Source organism: Protopterus annectens, chromosome 17.part0 (genome assembly GCF_019279795.1).
Source record: "Protopterus annectens isolate FY-2018-M chromosome 17.part0, PAN1.0, whole genome shotgun sequence".
NCBI lineage: Eukaryota > Metazoa > Chordata > Ceratodontiformes > Protopteridae > Protopterus > Protopterus annectens.
Genome location: NC_056751.1, coordinates 235,644,371 through 235,666,062, shown reverse-complemented (window position 1 = coordinate 235,666,062; position 21,692 = coordinate 235,644,371). Strand labels below are relative to the sequence as shown.

Sequence of the window (21,692 nt, the reverse complement as noted above, 5' to 3'; positions counted from 1 at the left end):
TTGTCTAAGGGTGTTCCGTAGATGCCATGGTGGTAGTGGCTGCCACGAAAAAGGAGCTAACGGAGACTTCTTTTTCTGTCCATCTGCCGAATAAAGAATCTCGAACGATGGACAGATATGGGAAGCATGTCTTTTAGTCAGTGGCATTTACTCTTAGATCGCTGAACTACCTAACACACTTTACAAGGATCGGCTCCGAACCCATGTGTAAGAATGAAGGGCGAGATGGACTACAAACATGGAATGTTATGGTGAGTACATAATTTCTTTTTATGTACAGAGCTTCAAGAATATAATCACAGCATACCCTGCTGGAACACAGAAGATTAACTTACAAAACTTCAAGAAAATAAGTTGAAATTAAGTGCTTTATAATGTGCTGTAAAAGTTAGTTAATGCAGCAAGGAGACAGGATGTCTAGAGTTAGAAGTTTTTTTATATTGTCAGGGTGAAAAGTAATTACTAGGTTTAAAATGTAAAGTGTTGTATTGCTTTATGACTTCCTCGTAGCTGCACATCTGAGAGATATGTATTTTTAACACAGAAATGTTAAGTTTCCATTCAGCCTGGTCACTAAAGCCAGGTGACAAAAAGTGATGTCATCCAAGCTAACCCAGCAGTAATATCTGATATTGATTTAAGAACTCTCAGAGGGAGATATTTGATATTGATTTAAGAACTCTCAGATGGAGAGAGACTGGGCATTTTGTATTTTGTCTCTGACCTAGAAACATCCACTTATCATCAACATCTGCACTTGCTAATAGTAAGTAATTAGGGCATAGTGTATCTTTTAGAAATAGATAGGAATATAGTAAAGATTAGTTTAGATGTTTTCTGTATTTATTTGAGACTGTCCTGCAATGTTGTTTTAAAATATTTCCTGTGATCCTGAACTCTGAAGTAACTGTTTGTTTTCTGAGTATTGTCTTGTTATTTTATTACTTATTATTAAATATATTTAAATCTATCTTTGTGGCTGATATTTGTGAGACATATTTAAGCTCTTAGAGTACTTGCATATGTTATTTGGTGACATTGTACAGGCCACTCCTGTATAGCTTTGTTTGGTCAAAACTACCATTTGGTTTAATAGTAACATTGCACAGTAGGATTGAACACCCTTTGTAAGGGCCTTATAGCAGCTGATAAAGAGTGGTTGGTGGCAGTGATAACTACCTTATAGTGTGGGCAGAAGGGGGCGTAGCTAGTAAACGTGTGTGTGTGTGTGTGTGTGTGTGTGTGTGTGTGTGTGTGTGTGTGTGTGTGTGTGTCAGCTACTTGGGCAGGGACACAAAGCACTGGTTGGACAGAGAGGGTGCTGGAGGTTTTGGCTTGACCACTCAGTTGAGATCTCAACCCTATGGATGTGCCAGTGGGGAGTCTTATTGGGGATCTGGAGAAAGAGGGAGAAACCAGCCCTAGACTGACTGGTCTCTGTATGCTCGTAAGGGAAATTTTACTTTATTGTGTTGTGTACTTGTCATCCTTCCATTGTGTATGTCCCTCACTGTTGTCAGTGGTGGAGATTGAGGCTCCTTGATTACTGGGCCAGTGCAGGGGCATCACATCCTTCTGTTAATGAACCAAGGGAGATGCTGATAGATTGTTGGGAGTATGAATTTTAGTGATAGAGTTCATTATAAGAGGAGACTACTATCAATTCAGAATTGCAGAAGGTGCTGGCAGGTATGGTCATTTTAGTGGATGACCTGAATGTATGATTTGCTGGATTTATTGAGAACTTAGCTACCATTGCCATTATGGCATTAAAGCAGTATAGAGATTTTCTTTTGTTGCATTGAGGTGTCTTTGTTATTGCTAGCATTTCCTAGTACCCACTACATCCAAGAATGCTGGTTGGCCTTTCATACTGAAGTACTATAAATGTATGATTCTGGAATAAAACTGAAGGGAAGCAGAGTTACCTGTATCACAGTTTTATTATTTCTGGGTATCCTTTTTATAGCATTCTGGCAATACTTGGTGCAGAATATTTCAAAGATGTGACTTGGTAATATACAGTGAAGGTTACTGCATCATCAAGGTAAGTACTTAACTGTTGCTTTAATTCATCATGTCAAAGTTTGAGAAACTTCTCATTTTAAGTAAGGCTCCATGCAATGCACTCATTCTTGTCTATGTGTGTGTTTTTCCTCAGATTCGGTGGAGGATGGTGAGAAGCTGGTTCAGACAGCTCTTGATTCGTTTGGGAGAATAGGTACTGAATATATGTATATATTATCAGGATTTACAAGTTATACTTGCATATACTTTTATTTACCCCAGTCCAGAAATTTATACATGAATTTGCTTTAACACATTGTAACTTATCTGGTTGAAATAGAACTGACTGGGGTAAAGTCCCATAAAATTAGGAACTGAAGTAGTTTACTTCTTTTGGTCTTCAACCTATGGGTACCGGATCAGAGCCGGCAAATTCACTAGCATCTGCTCCGAGCTCCAAGCTCCTCCGCTTACCCATACTACACCTCCCTCCATTGCCTTCCACCCCCAGGTCTCATTTGACGTGCCTGCCTGAACCATTGTGATCTCCTGAGCTCAGAGTTAGTGAGTGGGATTTTGCTTATTAAGCAGCTTTTTCTTAAATTTTTTTGAGTGTTAGTTGTTTAGTGTAAGTTCTCTCTCCTCCTCCCCTTGCTGGTGTGTCATGTATTAGAAATTTTCATAGTAGTTTTAGTGTTAGTTTGTTAGAGTTTATTGCTTCCCCTCCCCCCTCACTGTTCTGTGTGCCTTGAGTATGTGGTGAGTGGGTCTGAGTGGGGAATAGGTATTTCTTTCTCCCTTTCCTTATCTTGTGTGATTTTTTTTCCTTGTGTAGAGACATGGCTAACCCCAAGCCTGTTTTCAAAAGGTGCACTGAGTGTGGCCACAAATTGTCTCCTGCAGATGACCACACTCTTTGTGTCATGTGTTTGGGCGTTGCCCATTTGAGTAGCGATGGTACTATTTGCGCGGGTTTTAACCCGCATGCTATTAAGGACAGGAAGGCTAAGTTGGCCCTAAAAGGTCTTCTACCCACTTCTGAGGTGGCTGCCTCAACCACTGCTTCGGTGACAGCGGCTACTGTGGCTGCCTCTCCTTCCTCTCTTGCCGATGCTTTTCCTCCCTCCCAGGCTGGGACTCAACCTCCCATTTCTAAGCCTGTGGAAGTGGAGCGCAGAAGGGGCAGAGAGAAGGAGTGAGAGCACAAATCCGACAAGCACAAAACAGAAGAACGCAAGAGGTTTCCGGACCTTCCTTCTACACCCGCCAAAAGCCAAGCTAGGATCCGTGACTCCCCTGGGCTCCGATCTCCGAGATTTTATCTGGAGCCGGAAGAGACACTTGCTCCATCTAGGGCCTCGGTTCCTTGACCCGCCAGGTTGGAGTCCGTGGCCTCGTCAAGATCCACGCGTAGCTTATTGGAAGTTGACATGGATAAAATGATGAGGTTCATTCGTAGTCCGATCCAGATGGGGGTCTTGCCAGCCTCATCTCCCTCTGGAGGGGGGAGCTTGCTTCTTTTTTTCACACCAATTTCTCCTTCTCTGATCTGTCCACTGGGTTTGGAGTACTCAGATCCAAGGATGGCCTTAGTCAGGGGGTCGGCGCCGATGCTACTTGTTTCTTTGACGCCAGCAGCTGCCTGGAGCATGTCGAATCTGACCAGTTCGGATCTGAGTTTCTCTCAGAGCCAGAGCTTGGGTGTCTGATCCGAGGGACGGAACTTTTTTCATTGGCTCTGGCATTGTCGGGCCAAGTTCCCTCCCAAAGAGCTCCGTTTACTTCGGGCCAAGCTCCGATTCTCATGTCAGATCTGGGGAGAGCAGCTTCCTTAATAGTACCCCAGGAGGTTCGTTCTTCCTCGGCATTCAACATGGTAGAAAGGGTTCTCTCCACTGGATCGAGACCCTTGACTATTTCCTCTGATTCCACCCCATCTCCCTTGGCTCTGTCTACAAATCCCATCATTTTACCAGAGGGGACAGCCTGTGCTCGAGGAGCCCCAGGCAGTTCCCCTGAGGAACAAGTGACTTGCGAGTTTCCCCAAGAGAGCCCCACCGGAGATGTGCCTTGCAAGCATACGTGTAAGAGGAGGCACTTGGACTTCCCAGAGTCCCTCACCGAGGACACGAATTTGGATGATGGGGAAGGTTCCCCCAGGTCACCTCCTGAGGATGTCTCCTTTGGAGACCTCATGGAAATCCTACGCCAGTGGGGAGGTTGGTCTGCCCCAAAACCTTCTTCTGACGAGTCCGTGTTCCTTGGAGGCTTTCGGCACGGGCCCATCTACTTCCTGGGTGTCCCGCAGATCCCCTGGTGGATCTGGTCACATTGTGGGCCTGGAAGGAGTCAGACACCATGGAACCAATCCCTAAATGTCCGGATAAGATCTTGAGTCCACCATCAGATAGACAAACATGAAACAAGGGCTCCCCATAGATACTATGGTGGTAGCAGCAGCCACAGAAAAGGAACTGGCCCAAGAGAGTTCCTCGGTTCATCCCCCTGACCGAGAGTCTCGGATGATGGACCGCTTAGGGAAGTGGGTTTATGCGTCAGTGACCTTTTCCATCAGGGAGCTGAACTACCTGACCCACGTCATGAGGCTCCAGGGCGACCTGGTCAAGGAACTGCCTGAGTCTCCCCCTAAGTCCATGTCGCAGGAGGACAGAGAGACTTTCTCCGTGAGGATGACCACTTTAAAAGCAGTCTCCAGTACGTCCATAGGACTCCTCTCACATGCTGCTGAAGGAGCGGCTGGGTCCGGAGTGTCCATGAAGCGCAATGCCTGGCTCAGACTATGTCAGTTTTCAGAACCTTTCAAGACGTCTTTTGCCAACACCCCTTATGACGGCTCTACTCTTGTTGGTAAGACTGTCAAAGAGACTTTGGTCAGGAGTGAGAAGCACGGGAAGACACTGTCTGCCATCGGAATCCGCTTCTCAAACCCTCAAAGATCCTTTTCCCAGAATCAGAGAGGGCAAAAGAAGATGTGGTTCTGGAAGTCAGAGTATTCCTGGGATATTCAGGGCTCTTCTTCCCCCAGAGGCAGAGGGGGACAGGATAGACGCCAGCCCAGAGGCAGAAGGGGGTCCAAGGAATTTTGGGTTTCGAGAACCTTTCTCGGACAGGCCTGGACAGCAGCCCTGAGGGATTGCCCGACTGCTGTACTCTGGAGGCAGACAGGGCTCGATTGTCATTTCACCTGGTGGCATGGGAATCCGTAACATTAGACCGCTGGGTGCTTCAGATCGTATCCAGAAGATGCTCTGTCCCCTTTGTTGTTCCCCCCCAAACCTCCCAAACACCTCCCAGACGTACCATCCATGCAAAGGAAGACAGCAGCACTGGAAATCTCCAAGCTGCTAGAGAAACGTGGCATAGAACCTGTCTACTCCAGGTTCTTTTTGGTGCCAAAGAAAATGGGGGACTTAAGGCCCATTCTGGACCTATCTACCCTGAACTTGTCAGTTGCCAAAGAAAAGTTCCGGATGGTCACATTACAGTCCATTATTATGCCGTACCTGCAAGAGAGTGACTGGATGTGCTCGTTAGACCTCTAGGATGCCTACAATCACATAAAGATGCACAGAAGGTCCAGGAGGTTCCTCCGCTTTAGGCTAGGAGTCAATCATTACCAATTCCGAGCCTTATCTTTTGGTCTCACACAGCCCCCAGGGTGTTCACCAAAGTGATGGAGGTAGTGCCGGCTCACTTGAGGCTTCAGGGGATTCAGGTCTATCTGTACCTCGATGATTGGCTCCTCACTGTTCCCACCAGGCATCTACTTTCTCAAATCAGGGATTATTTCTTAAAGCTTGCTCTTCAATTGGGGATTACAATCAACGCATCCAAATCACTTCTAAATCCTGTCCAGGTGATAGACTACATTGGGGCAAGGATAGACGCACTACAGTACCAAATCTTCCTGACCATGGAGAGAGTGCGAAACCTGGGGATGTATGTCTCCCTGATCTACCATTCTCATCTTTCCTCTGCAGAATCAGTGCTGAGGGCCTTAGGTTCAATGGCAGCGACAATAACGCTTCTTCCGTGGGCCCGGGTACACATGCAAGTACTAAAGTGGACACTAGCGGTACAGTGGTCCCTGTTGGATCGTCCATTATTGTATCCAATACACCTCAGTCGTGTCTGCAGGTTGTCCCTTCTGTGGTGGATGTGCTGTCCAGAAATCTTGGAGGGATGATCTTTTGTTCCAGCCCCTATCCAAGCCACAGTGACCATGGATGCCTCCCCACTGGGCTGGGGGGGGGGGCATTGTTTGGGCAGGACAGTCCAAGGCCTGTGGTCCCCTGTTGTGACCAGTTTGCACATAAACGTTCTGGAGATTAGGTCAGGCCATTTGGCATTGCAGGCCCTTCATGCCTTTCTTCCTCTGGGAACCATTGCAATTCAGTCAGACAACATGTCAGTGGTCTGGTATGTCAACAAACAGGGAGAGACCAGATCTTAGCCCCCTTTGTCACGAGGCCATGAGAGTGTGGGAATGGGCGATCTCCACCGGTCGCTTTCTCATACCAACACATATTCCGGGACGGTCCAACATTCTAGCGGACAGGTTAAGTCGGACTATTCTGATGCCTTACGAGTGGTCTCTGAATCATTCAGTAGCGGAGCAGATCTTTCTGGAGTATGGTCAGCCTTGCTGAGATCTCTTCGCATCTCCTTCCAACATGAAGTGCAGCGAGTTTTTCTTTCTGAGTCCCCCGGAGATGCTCTAGTCAATGCTTGGCCTCCTGGTCTACTGTATGCTTACCATCCAGTATGCCTTATTCTGAGGTTTCTACAGAAAGCATGCTGACTGGGGAGCAAAGTGATCCTCATTGCCCCATTTTGTCCTCGTCAGGTATGGTTTCCCTTTCTTTGGTCTCATCTTCTGGCTCCGCCTTGGATCCCATTCAGGATATTATTTCACACCCATCGGGGGTTCCTCATCCGAACCTGGACAGTTTGAAGCTCACGGCTTGGCTGCTCTGGTTCCCATGATTGCTAGGACTCCTGGATTATCCTCTTCAGTCAGGTGTATTCTAATGGCAGCTCATAAGTCTTCCACCAGGAAGATTTAATGCACCAAATGGAAACGTTTTTCCTTTTGGGCTTCTCAAAGGAGTTTAAATATTTTCACGGCTCCTATTTCTGCCATTCTTGACTTCCTAGCCAATATTTTTCAACAAGGAGCAAGCTCTTCTACTTTCAAAGTTCAATTAGCTGCCATCTGTCATTTTCACGTAGGTGAGAATTCTGCCTCCCCGGCCTCTTCCAGACTGTGTAAAGCCTTTATTAAAGGTACTTTCCTGTTATGCCCTCCAGTCAAGGATCATGTTCCTCCTTGGGACCTTACTATGGTTCTTCAAGCTTTGATTGCTCCACCTTTTGAACCTGCTGCAACCAGAGATCTTAAGTTCTTGCCTTGGAAAACAGCATTCCCGGTAGCAATCACCTCTGCTAAAAGGGTTTCAGAACTGCAAGCTTTGTCCATTAAAGTTCCATATATGATTTTCCATAAAGATAGGGTTTCCCTTCGGACCAATCCATCCTTTCTTCCCAAGGTTGCATCACAAGTTAACATCAATCAGACCATTAACTTACCTGTTTTCTTCCCAAATTTTGCTAACAGAATGGAATACAAACTCCACTTGGATGTTCATAGACAGTTACGATTTTATTTACACAGGACTAAAAACTTTTGTAAATCTGATCAATTGTTTGTGTCCTTCTCTAAACCCTTTTTAGGTAAACTTATCTCCAAGGTCACTGTTGCTAGGTGGATTTCCTTGTGCACCCTTCAGGTCTATAAGGATAAAGATTTGTCTCCTCCAGGTCAGGTGAAAGCTCATTCCACTAGGTCGATGGCTACTTCTGCAGCCTTTTGGTCTAGAGTCTCATTGGATGATATTTGTTCTGCAGCTACTTGGTCCTCATCTTATACCTTTATTTCTCACTACAAATTGAATTTGATTTTTAGAAGGAGAGCATCCTTTGCTTCTGCATTGCTCTGAAATATTTTTCCATGAGGGACACCCAGAAGTTTAGTAGCTGGGGAATCTGTCTCACAGGTTGAAGACCAAATGAAATAAACTACTTCAGATAAAGAAGTTATGTACTCACCATAACATTCCATCTGAGTAGTTCTACTTCATTTGTCTTCAGCCGTCGCTCCCTCCTCCCGCCGACCTTGTCATATTAGCCTGTTGGCTGCAGTTTTAGGTCATAAAGTATTCTTCAGGTCGGGTTCAAAGTATAAGGGTCAGCAAACTCGATCTGGGGGTTGGAAAGTAGTGGAGGTGTATTATGGGTAAGGGGAGGAGCTTGGAGCTCAGAGCAGATGGTAGTGAATTTGTTGGCTGTGATCCGATACGGATCCAGTACCCACAGGTTGAAGACAAATGAAGTAGAACTACTCAGATGGAACGTTATGGTGAGTACATTAATTCTTTTTAACAGATGTTTTAGGGGACTTCCCCAAAGATGGAGGTTTCACTCCCTTACTTATAAGCAGAAGGGGGCATAGCTAGTAAACCTGTGACAGCCTTTCCCAGGTGTGTGTGTGTGTGTGTGTGTGTGTGTGTGTGTGTGTGTGTGTGTGTGTGTGTGTGTGTGTGTGTGTGTGTGTATATACACAGACCACATGAATTAGTGTATACATGTCTTGTAAACATGAAAATGGCTGTGCTTTTGTTGCTGGATTGAAAATTGCTTATAGTATAATTAAGTTGTTAAATGTTAGCAACTTAGTAAAATGTTTCTGATAATCAGTTCTTGTTCATTTAAGGTGGTATTTTTTTTAATTCCTTTTTGTTTCTTTTTTTGCAGATCATGCATGTGTGTGTGTGTGTGTGTGTGTGTGTGTGTGTGTGTGTGTGTGTGTGTGTGTGTGTGTGTGTGTGTGTATATTTGTATGCTTCCTTTATCAAATGTGTGTTTGCTATGCAAGATTATATTTGTGATAAATGTAATTTATAGATGTTACCTTGTCCCCATCTCTCCTCCGTTCTTGCTGGTTGGGTTCAGAGCCGATCCTCGGCTCCGACTCAGCCATATACTATAGCTTGAGAGCTTTTTACTGGCTCGAGGCTAGCCCCTATCCCAACATGCCTAGCGGTAGTTACCCAGATCTCGTTTGCCACTTGCAGCATCAGGATTGCTCATACTGGCTCAGGCTAAGTATTTTCTTCTTCTTGTTATATTTCCTATAATTTTTTGGATACAGATAGCGAATTTCTGTTAGTTTAGTGTTAGAGTGTTTTTCATCTTAGGCTAGTGCTTTTCTGACCTTTCCACTGCTGCCTTGTTGTTGTTGTGACCGTCGTTTTCCTTTAGGCCTAACTTGTTCCGTTGAACCCATTTGACTTGGAGGATTCCCTGTTCCCTTTTTCTTAGCTCTGTCTTTGTTTAAGGGCCTTTTTTCTTCATTTCCCTTTCTCTTTCCTTGTATTTAAAGTTCATTTTACTGTTGTTGGTGTTTCCCTTTGGTACTGCTCTGGTTACTGCTAGTATGTCCAAAGATCCTAAAGAGTCAAAACCTTCGGGTTTTAAAAAGTGTGACCTGTGCTGCCAGAAGATGTCCATTGCGTATGGGCACATGAGCTGTGTCTATTGCTTAGGGGCTGTACACCTGCAGGACTCGTGTTCTATATGTCACGCTTTTAGTTCTTGGGTCCTGCAGGAGAGAAAAAAATAAGTTGATTTTGCGAGGCTTACTAAAGAGCCCCTTTGATGTTGCTACTGAGGGTTCTCAGCCAGCAAAAAAACAGGAAAAGTCCCCTAAGCCATCATCTTTGTTGGCTCTGACATCGGAGCCATCTAAATCCAAGGACAAACCTGCGAGTATGTCGGATCCATAGGCCGGTTCTGACAAAGCTCTTTCTCCTGCGGCTCCATCAGTGGCTTCAGAGCCTGTCAGGACTCACAAGAGAACCAGGTCTCCCTCTTTGGAGCCGGTGCAGTCTGTTCCACAGTCCCCGCTGTTGCAGTCTGTGGCAGGCAGCCATCGGTCTTCCTCTCATTCCTCTCACTTATCCAGGCTTTCGGATCATGATGTGCAGAGGGTGGTGAAGAGGCTTCTCAAGACACAGGCATTAGCTAAATTATTATCGAGCCCAGCCCACAAGGAACTGGCGCTGACAGCCCAACCCACACCATTATCAATTCCTCCTCTGACTCCTTTGAGTTTGGAGGCGGAGTGCATGGAAGTCGTGGTGGAACAGTCAGCTCCTATTACCACTGGTCTATTGGTTCCGACTACTGCTCCGATCTCTTTGTTGTCTCAGTCTGTCTAGGGATCTGGGGGCCGATGCTCTCTTGTCTGCTCCAAGGGGAGGGAGTGGTAATTGGACCCTTGTCTGACCCCCCTCTCCCTCTCGGGGCTTCAGTGTGGGTGAGCTCGGCTCCTACATCGGCCTCAGAGCCATCGCCCTCAGTTTGGAGGAGATCTCTGGGTTCTTTGGAGCCGGGGACTCTTTTGGGCTGGGACTGCAGTGCCTTTCAGGTGATTAGGAGCATGCTGTCCTCTGAGACCGCTCCACCCTCGGCTTCATTGGCTTCTACTCTTTCGGTGCCTGAGTCTGCCTCCAATCCCCCCCCCCCCAAGCATAGGGAACCCATGCTCCAGGACATCCCATTGGGTGACCCCACCTCTTCCAAAACCTCGCCTGAGCACCCCTCGGAGTAGGTCCCTCGGAAAAGAAAATGCAAGAGGAAGCATTTAGACTCCCCTGAGTCTCTCACTTCAGACAACAGACTTGGAGGACTCAGAAGGGTCCCCCTCTGAGGATGTCTCTTTTTCAGACATCCTGGAAATCCTTAGACAGAGAGTTGGCTGGAAATCCCTTGCCCCTTCTGGAGACGAGTCTGTGTACCTGGATGCATTTGGTTCCCGACCCTCCATGGCATGGAGCTCCCCAGAGATTATGGAACTAGTTCCGAGGAGGCCCAATAAATTCATAACTGCTCCAGAGGATAGGTCCTTTCTATCTATCTAAGGGGTGTGCCTGTTGATGCTGTAGTGGTGGCAGCAGCCACCAAGAAAGAATTAGCAGAGACAACTTCTGTCCATCCACTGAACAGACTCTCGTATGATGGACAGGTATGGGAAGCGTATGTTTGCTTCAGCAGCCTTTACTCTCAGGTCTTTGAATTATTTGTCCCACTTTACACGCCTTCAGAGGGATCTCCTAAAGGGACTAGGAGATACCCTACCGGATCGTACAACTGAAAGATCTGCAAGCAAGGCGGCTTCACAGCTTGCAGCCTTGACATCTGTAGTTAACTCCTCCATGCGGCTGATCTTTTACTCGGCAAATGGAGCGAGTAGGGCAGCAGGCACGGGAGTTGCTTTGCGTGGACACTCCTGGATGCGTCTTTGTCAATTTGCGGAGCCTTTCAAGTCCTTCTTTACCAGCACCTCGTTTGACGGCTCGTCTCTTTTCGGGCCTCAGGTAAAAGAGACTCTTACTAGGTGTGAACAGAATGGCAAAACTCTCTCTGCTGTGGGAGTATGTTTTTTCGCTCCCTCTAGACCTTACCCCAAGGTTCAGAAGAGCGGGAAGATGTGGTTCAGAAAATCCCAGGGAGTTTTGCCTGACATACGTGGAGATTTCCCCCCCAGGGGCAGAGGGGAAAATAATGGGAGACGCCGATCCCACGGCAGGGGGGGGGGTTCTGCAGAATCAGGCCGACAGAGATGCCTTCTCTGGCAGGCCTTTCCAGCTCTCCTGAAAGGAGGCCCGACTGTCCATCTCTGGAGGCAGTCAGGAGCAGATTATCCCAGTACCCAAAAGCCTGGCAAACAATCACGGAAGATACATGGGTACTGTAGATAATATCCAGGGGTTACAAAATTCCTTTCTCTCAACCACTTCCTACAACAATACAGTGCTTAATCCCAGATGTTCCACCCAGTCTTCAGGATCAAGCAAACCTAGAAGTTCAAAGGTTGCTAGAAAAAAAGAGCCATCCAAGAAGTCCCCACAGACCAAATTGAATCCGGCACTTACTCAAGGTTCTTTTTAGTTCCGAAAAAGACAGGGGACTGGAGGCCCATTTTGGATCTCTGTAAACTCAACAAATCAGTCAAGAAAACAAAGTTCCAGCTGATAACACTGCAGTTCATTCTTCCCTTTTTGGGTCAGGACAATTGGATGTGCTCCATCAATCTCCAGGATGCGTACTACCGTATAAAAATGGACAGGCAGTCCAGGAGGTACTTACTCTTCTGGCTGGGAGACAGTCATTACCATTTCAGAGCTCTGCCCTTTGGTCTCACCACAGCCCCCGGGGTGTTCACCAAATGTATGGCAGTAGTCACGGCTCATCTGAGGAGTCTAGGCTTCTGGGTGTTTCCATATCTAGACCACTGACTCCTCACTGCCACCACCAAGCATCAACTGATGGAGACATGGGACTCCACTGTTCACACCTGTACACAACTGGGCATCACCATAAAGTATGAAATGTCTTCCCAATGCTTTCTGGTCACAATGCACATTCTGGGGAAATCCAACATGATAGCGGACAACTTCAGCAGGGCTATTCTGATGCCTCACGAGTGTTCCCTGAAACAGGAAGCTGCAGAGCTGATTTTTCACAAATGGGGCCAGCCATGCTATGATCTTTTTGACACTCCCCTCAACAACAAATGCAGCAGGACAGAGTTTGCATGCACCCAAAGGCACATGGAGCTGCTTGTTCTCCTTGGTGGAGACTGGAGTGACCAATTGTGCAGTTTGGGGGTATGCAGGTCTGCTTGAAGGAAACGCTCCTTGCAGAAGTGAGGGACAGACAATTACACATCTCCATTGTGGTGCTTCACCAGTAGTGCACATGGCTAGGACTGGGAAAAAAATAGAAAACCTCAAACCACCCCAGTAGCTACTTCAGTTACAACCACTCTGTCAGCTCTCACCCAGTGATGGGAATGAATGGGCTAATAGACTGACAAAGGTTGTAATAGTTAGAAGGCAGCAGGGGCAAAACTTCTAAACAAAAACAATTGTCAGTTAGCAACAGTAGTAGCTTGCTCCACTTTTCTTGTCAGAAGTTACCTCCCTAGATACCAGTGTAGGGTCCATTGACAATACCCTCCGACACACACACACACACACACACACACACACACACACACACACACATGTGCGTGAGTACACAAACAGAGACACACACACACACACACACACACACACACACACACACACACACACACACACACACACACACGTGTGCGTGAGTACACAAACAGACACACCTGCCCACTTATACACTGCCACTGGCCATTGTCAGCTAAACAAAGGGACATCTCTGTTGAGCCTGTGACGCTTGGGGTTAGACGCCTGCATTATCGATGTCTTACAGGTCACTGAATGGAGAGTGACATCTCTTCCATCTGTTGGCACATGGAAATGAAGTGGATCTTTAGTGTACCTTTGCCAGCCTTAAATTTTCACTGGTTATTGTTCCTAAACTGAATGCCATTAAGGTTTAAACCTGTTCAGCCCATTTTTTTCTGTTTTATTTGCTAGAACAGATAGCTGCTGGTCAGCCATGGACTCCGATTTTGCCCCTCTTGTTGATCTGTCTTGAAATTGACGTTGGTCCTAGTCCACCCATAGCAGTATCATACCCAGTATTCCTCTTTGTCTTCTATTCATATTTTGCTACTTTCCACGACTGTAAGAGGTGTAAGAAAAACAAAAGGAATAGATTCCTGTGATCTACAAAATATTTACCTATGGGCAGGAGAGAGAGAGAGAGATGGTCTTGTTCCTTAAAGGGAAGAGTATCTACCTCTCAGCTGGATACATGTCAGACTTCTGTGATTTAGAGTCAAAGATTTAGGAACTTCCCATGGTGATGCCTCTTTTGAGGAGTTTCATAGTATGATAACTAATGATGGGCCTTTAAGAGAGATTGTGATGATCTGATTATGGGATGTGTCCAGTACTGTGTGGCACCATCCAGATACTCTTTCCCTGGTTATACAACTGATATCAGCTTTGCTTTATCCCACATAAAATGCATCATATATTAATTTGTTTATTTTTGGTTGAACCCTCCAGATGATGTGTCAGTATTATTTTAGGATTCAAGCCTCCACTGTGTACCATGGTTCTTGACCTGCAACCCCCAAGATGAGTAAGGGACACTGACTCTCTTGATATGTGATCTTTCTCTACAGCATCCTTTTCCATTAGAACTTTGAATTATGTTTAATGGAGTATCAGATTCCAGAAATCCTTATTGCCTGCCTTGAACTAATTTGGGTCTCTTAGTTAATGTAGATCCTTTAAGATGCTGATAAACATAGATAGAAGAAAGTTCCATGGGTTTGGGACATCAGTAGTGTCATTGATGTGACAAGGTGGTCAGCAACAATAGGTTTGTGTGCATAGGTTTGCCTTGTTACAGCTGACAAGCTTTCTATATGATCTACTGCAAACTTAATGGATGTTACATTCACATGCTTCATGCTTTTTGGCAAAATGATGTAAAAGGCATTTAAAAAGTTGACAGACAGGAATTTCACAATATGTACAATACCCCCCCTCCTGCCAGCCATCCCAGTGCCTCTCCATCTCTTAAGTTTTAATATTTGCTTGTCTTCATAAAATGGGTGAAATAATAAGAATCCTTTTAAGCAACAGTCATTTCATACCACCATCTAGTATGACCCTTTTGCCCACATATGCAGAGCGTGGGTGGGTCCTGGCTTTTGCCCCCCCCCCCCTCCATTTCTTTCCCATCTGTTCTTTAGGAAGAAGTGAGAGAATACCTCTCACTTGATCTTTTGACTTAAAAGTTTACAGTTTGAAGGCTAGTATGGGAAGTGATCAGACAAAGTCATGCAGTAGTGTTTATTCATTTACTTGTTTCTTTGTTGGGTGAAGCCACTGGACACATGTCCCTTTTCAGGGGCAACCTAGGAGAATGGTCAAGTCACTTGTGCAGAATCACACAACAGGCAATTTGTACCAAACCCCTTCCACTGTCATTGAATCTTCTACCTTCTCTGTCCTAGAATAATCACCAGGATCTAGAGGTCATAGACCTGTTCACTGAAGCAAACCATCTTGTATAGTCACATTTTGCACATGCCAAGTAACTAAAAGTTTGTTTGCCATCTGCTTTGGGTCATGACTGAATAGGGTCTTTGGACCAGTCCACTTACCCAATTAAAGTTTACATGAGTAAGTAAAAGCCCCTTCCTGGACATTTGACCGGCTGTGCTGTCTAAAAATGCTTGATGCCTACCTGTATTTCAGACTTTGGGAAGTTTTTGCAGGATTTTTTTGAGGCCTGTCAGAAGGAAAGTCTTGTAAGCATACTTGTAGCTGGATGATTGGTTGTAGAAGAATAGACCTAGAAAAGAGAAAGAGCTTTGCATTGATCTTTCTTCAAAACCTTGATGTTACATACACAAATGTCTCTGCTCCTTATGCATCACAGTTACTCAAATTTATTGGGTAATGCTTGATTTGGTAGTGGGAGGGCATCGGTATGGCTCCCAAGTATGTAACAAAATCCAAAAGGTTTAGGACTTTTGCATGGAAGTGTTTGAATAGGTATTATTATACTTAAGCAGATCTCAGAGAATATTTCCTCAGGCAGATAACAAATACTGATGGGTTGATAGAAAAGAGAGAGGCAATTGGGAGCAGGTTTTGCCATTGTAAGGAGTTGGCAGATTTAAAAAATTCCCTACAGAGTACTTTGTTTGGGGGAGGAAATGGTTATAATTAAGGAAATGATTCTTATAAGTTGAGGTGTAGGATCTAAATTGCCTAAACATAGTAAGGCCTTATTACATTTAATGTAGTTGGTTGGCTGTCAAAGCAATTAATAGAAATATAAATCAAAATCTATACCAGCTGTAATTGAAGCATTGAATATTGTGAACTGGAAGTAGGATCTTTAGAAAAGAGAAGCAGCAAATTGCATAGAAACAAGTTGAATTTGTGGGAATAGTACATGCAGAATACTGCTTAGGAGGAGAAATGAAGTTTAAAGGAAGAGATTAATTCAGTAGTTAATGGAAAGTTGGAGTGAATTATAATTGTTAAAAGATATACTGCTTGAAAATTGTTGCAATGGCTTTGTTTCCTTTTCTGTTAATGTATGTGTACCTGTGTGAGTTTTTTGAATGCGAGTTAATGATGTTGTTTAGCGAAGACTGGATTTGGTACAAGCAAAACCTTTTTTTTCCTGAATGATTATTCTCACACTGTCGTGGCAATAATTTCTCTGCCCTTGGTTCTCTCCAGATGCCTGCACTTCTGTTCCTGCGTGTTTTGGTGCTCATGGTTGTGCTGTCTTATCAAAAGATCGAAATACGACAACAGATGCCTTTGTGATCTTTTGGGAAAAGCAATACCTTTTTGTATTTCTCCTAATCTCTGTCTTACAGAATGTCCTGCTGAAAGGCATGGGTCAACACAATGGGTATTTCTGATAAATGCTGTTTGGACATATATAAAATTAGTTTTGTATTTTATAATTCTCCAGCAGCTGTGGACCGATTCCATTTGCCATTCTTTTATATTACGTTATGATGATAACAAAGAAGACAGAAGCCTACAAAGATGCTGTATTTGTGCAGCCAGCTGTCAGTAATTGCCCATCATTTTCACCATACAGTATCCTATATTCCAGCCTGCCTTCAATGTAAGAGACTTCTGTGATTGAACTGCTTTAGGATTTCCCCCATATCAGCCACGATTTCTGTAAAGGAAAGCTTCCTACTTTCTATAGCTCAGGATGGTGTAAAATATTTCACCTTATCTGTTGAAAAGAGTGGGGGATTTTTATAAAGATGATCATATTTCATACAGACTTCCACACTTTTTCCATAGCCACCACTTGATTTTCTGTATATTTGGTAAAATCCATTTACCATTAAACACAACCTCATTTAACCTTTCATTCCAAATTGTCCAAGTTTTACTAAATATTTTTAATCCATATTATTAACGTATTCTTTGTTATGTTGTCTGTAGAAACCATAATCAATCATATCCATATTTACTTGTTTATAATCTTGCAATTCCTTAATTATTTTGTTTTCTATTATTTTTTCCTACATATTTTTTAACTCTTTTCCATGTCTAAAAGGCATGTTCGGTTGTCTCAAATTCCCCACAATACAAACTCTCTCATCAAGTTTTTTATCAGGCATATTTCCTTTAACATGTAACTTATTAATTTGTAACCTCCCTAAATTGTTGATAAACCACATTTTTAATACACCATTTATTCCTTTGTTTTATAGCTTTGTTTTTTTTTCTTATGTTAAATGTTCCTAAGGATTTACACAATAATTCTGATTCATGATATACTTATACCTACTTTTTCTATTTTCACCAACTCTGTTTTTGATTTCTATATTTTTATTTTGCCTTGATACATTCTTATTTCTTCATTTTTCCATTCCTTTTACTCATTTTAATTATATCCTATTCTCTTTTATATTTTTCTTTAAATATATTTATTACCAACTTGTTCTCTTTTCCGCTTATCTATCTCAAAACTTTATATAAATTTAAAGACTCCATACACTATCAGGTTAAATAATCCCAACCCCCCCCCCCCTTTATTTTTTTTTTCATATCCAAAACTCCTCTTTTGACTGGATTTATATATATATATATATATATATATATATATATATATATATATATATATATATATATAGGCTAAATATGATATTTTTCATAACCATATTGTATTTACTGAATGTACCTTTTTGTTTAATGACAGTCTGTGCCTACTGCACATAATTTTAACTCCTTTTAAATCTCACAATATTTTCTCTCATTGCTCCTCTGTTATGTCATACTCTCCAAATTCAATTCTTAATTCTGATATTTTTTTTCCGAAACTGAACACCTCCCAGTTTTTTTTATTACCTCCTATACCTTTACATTTTTCTTTTGTTAATATTCAATCCGGTCTTTTGCAATCTATTAAATATATTCCTAATTGTTTTTTTTTCATTTTTCTCTGTTAATATTATGTCATCAGCATAAAACATGATAATAGGATATGTTATCTACATTTCTTGAATATATTTACTTTTATCTAGTTCCTCGTTTTTAATCCTTTTAATGCACTATTCATAACCGTTGTAAAAAACGCTACTCATTGGGCATCCCTGTTTTTACACCTCTTCTCATTTTTATTCCTTCACTAAACCAACCATTTACCAAAATTGTGTTTTCATATACTGTTTCATATACTTTTTGAGTTTTAAACTAAAGTTATATTTTTCTATTACTTGCCATAGAATGCTAAACTTTATTGGATCAAATGCTTTAGTTATATCTGTGACTATTAATTTTGTTTCTGTTTGTCCTCTCTTAATTAGAATTCATAAATAAGAGCTGTAACATTATATTCCTTGCAAACAATTTAAGGTCTATAATTACATTAGCTATATTGTCCATGGCAAAGGGTACGAACTTCAAACTTTTACTTAACAGTTTATAATGTTCTTCAGAAAAGCAGCGTTGTGTTAAATTCAAAGTACCTTCATTTATAGCAACAACAGCTATATTCACCTGCGAGGTGCTTTGCTGATCTGTCTTGGGCTGTTGTTTTTCCTTTTCGCTCCTTGCGCCATTTGTTGCTGTGTTGTTACTACTTTTGGGCTTTTCTCTGGTTGTATTTTCCATGTTGTTACCTTTTCCGGTTGCTTTAGCCGAAAAGGTAAAAAAGCGGAAATCTCCGCTTGCGTTTTGTTTTTCAGTTCAACTTTTTGTTGTATTGGTGTTGGAAAATTGGAGGTATTGGCGTTATTACCTCCTGTAGCTAGCTCCATTAAGGTTCCGTCGCCTCTCAATCCTTCACTGGCAATGCCGGTGACATCAACTAGCCAGCAAGCTAGTGTGTGCAACGTTACTCCGGTAACGTCACAACGCTGTGATGAGGAAGGATTGAGAGGCGACGGAACCTTAATGGAGCTAGCTACAGGAGGTAATAACGCCAATACCTCCAATTTTCCAACACCAATACAACAAAAAGTTGAACTGAAAAAAAAGCGGAGATTTCCTTTTCGGCTAAAGCAACCGGAAAAGGTAACAACATGGAAAATACAACCAGAGAAAAGCCCAAAAGTAGTAACAACACAGCAACAAATGGCGCTTAAAAGGAAAAACAACAGCCAAGACAGATCAGCAAAGCCAGGTGAATATAGCTGTTGTTGCTATAAATGAAGGTACTTTGAATTTAACACAACGCTGCTTTTCTGAAGAACATTATAAACTGTTAAGTAAAGGTTTGAAGTTCGTACCCTTTGCCATGGACAATATAGCTAATGTAATTATAGACCTTAAATTGTTTGCAAGGAATATAATGTTACAGCTCTTATTTACGAATTCTAATTCTACTGCATTTTCTTATAAAAAATCAAGTATATTCATACCTCAGCTGTCCTCTCTTAATGTCATCTACTCTGAGTGCTAAGTATCATTAATACTTTTTGAATCTCTTTTCCTCTGACCCCATAAATATCTTCATCTATTATATAATGTAATTTATCTTCTAATCTTTTTGCATCACTTTCATAAACAATTTATAATCCAGAATCATTCAATATTATAGGTCTCCAGTTTTTTATTTTGTCCTTCTGTACATTCTTCCATATAAATCTCATCATACTTTCACATATTTTTTCATACATTTTTCCATTATTTAACCATTCATTAAATAATTTTATTATATTTCTTTTTGCTATAGCATTAACTTTACATGCATTTGATATCCTAAACCATCCAATCCAGCTGCTGTATCTACAGTTATGCTTTTAATTACCTTATCTGTTTCTGCTACTGTAATCTGCTGGTACATTTCTTTATTTCTGTTTTACTTCCACAGATTCTTCCTTTTTAACCCTTTTCCATCTACCTTTTCTTTCACATACATAACTACAACATCCATTATTTTGGATTGCTCATTTTCATTTTTCCCATTATTACCTTTCATTTCCCTCATTATACCACCATTTCCTTTACTTTAGTACTAAGGTATGGTGATACCTCTTCCTGCTTTCCCTGCAAAAATATTTTTGTCTGTATAATAACTCTTTAATTTTTACTTGATTTTTCTGAAAAATTTCTTCCTCTTCCTAAAATAATTCCTTTCATTCCTGTCTAAACAGCTTAGAACATCCTTTTGAATGTGCACATATTTCTTCTTATGTTTGCATCTTTTCTCCTTCTCCTATATAAGATATATTGTTGCATTTAGCATTTTACCTTAAATGAAGACAAGACGATTCTTCCTCTCTTTCAGTGGTATTTATTACACACGTGTGGGATCCTCATGGAAAGTACCAGGGAGACTCCTAAGAACAAAGGAATGCATAGGCTTATATGCTGGTAATACTGCTGACAGTACAAAAATATAAACAAGACCAATTAAATTAGTACAAAAGACAATTAACCAATCAGTGGTTTACCCGTAGGCTTAAAGCAGTTCACATTACTACATCTCCAGACAGAAAAATAAAATCGGATGCACTTACATATAAGGCACATTTCCTGCTTTCAAACAGGCTCTTATTTCTCAGTACTTTTCCACTATTCACAGTTTACTCAGAGTTCGCAGTACAAAGTCCATCTTAATGCATGCAGATTGTCACATACTCAATTTCCTTAAGCACATACTTTGGTCGTCCATATTCTACAATCCCCCATTTGATGCTGTGTAAGCATCACCATTTAGTCTATCATACATTTGCCCTAAGTCTAACATAACCATGTGGCTGGTTCCTTCAACATTGTCACACATTTTTATTTCATCATCCATATTTCAAAACTTCAAAACTTTACTAAAAGCGCACCTAAAAACATGCTGGCTATGCCCTTGCAACTCCCACTCTAATATCACCCACCCCATCCAACCACTACCTTTCTTTCCACTCCACTAACTACCTTGATTATAGCAAGCTCAGATGCTCATAAGCCTAGTACTTATTATACAGCAGAAACTTCTTATTGTAACATTTGTTAATGTCTGTTATGTACTTCACAGATAAAGATTCTAGTTGTCTACTGATGTACTATGTTCTTCATCTATAAATATGTTGCAAGTAATTGCAATGTTAAATTGTTAATCGCTATGTAATCCAATGTAACTACTGTCTGTTTTAACTGTTGATCTTTTCTCCCTGGGCCTCCACTGAAAATGGACCTACTTCCAGTTGGACACTCCCGGTCAACAAATGTAAATAAATAAAATAAATAAATATTTGACTGCAGGCATATAAAACTTTGGCACCTTTTTAGTAGTCTTAAAAGACATTCATTTTAAAATCAATGCTTTGATTAAAAACACAACAAGAAAGGCAATAAGAGCTAATACTGCGATTAGTAAAATTAACTTCAATAGTCCACCTCCTCAACCTGAGAACAGGTTGTTTAACCATGCCCATTTTGAGTTATTGGCCTCCTTGGCCTTAGAGAGTTCAGAGACTCTCTGAATGAGTTCGAGATGACTTTCAATTTTGTGCTGATTGTCAGGAATAAATGTACAACACTCCTCTTGGATTAAAGTGCAAGTTCCATCTTTCGCCTCTAGGGTGAAATCATCAGCCGTACGGTTTTGGAGGACTACAGCTCTCATAGCAGTCAGTTAATCAGTCACTAGTTCTAAAGCAGAAAATGTGGCATTTCTTA

General features: G+C 42.2%; 1 protein-coding gene across 1 annotated transcript in view; it reads left to right on the top strand.

Moving 5' to 3' along the window:
* Window positions 1–21,692, top strand: part of HSD17B4 (hydroxysteroid 17-beta dehydrogenase 4) — a 1,616,359-nt gene that overhangs the window by 296,917 nt on the left and 1,297,750 nt on the right. Inside the window, exon 4 of the mRNA XM_044059338.1 lies at window positions 2,162–2,221. Within this exon, the coding sequence (XP_043915273.1) occupies window positions 2,162–2,221 (60 nt within the window). The remainder of the gene's footprint in view (window positions 1–2,161; window positions 2,222–21,692) is intronic.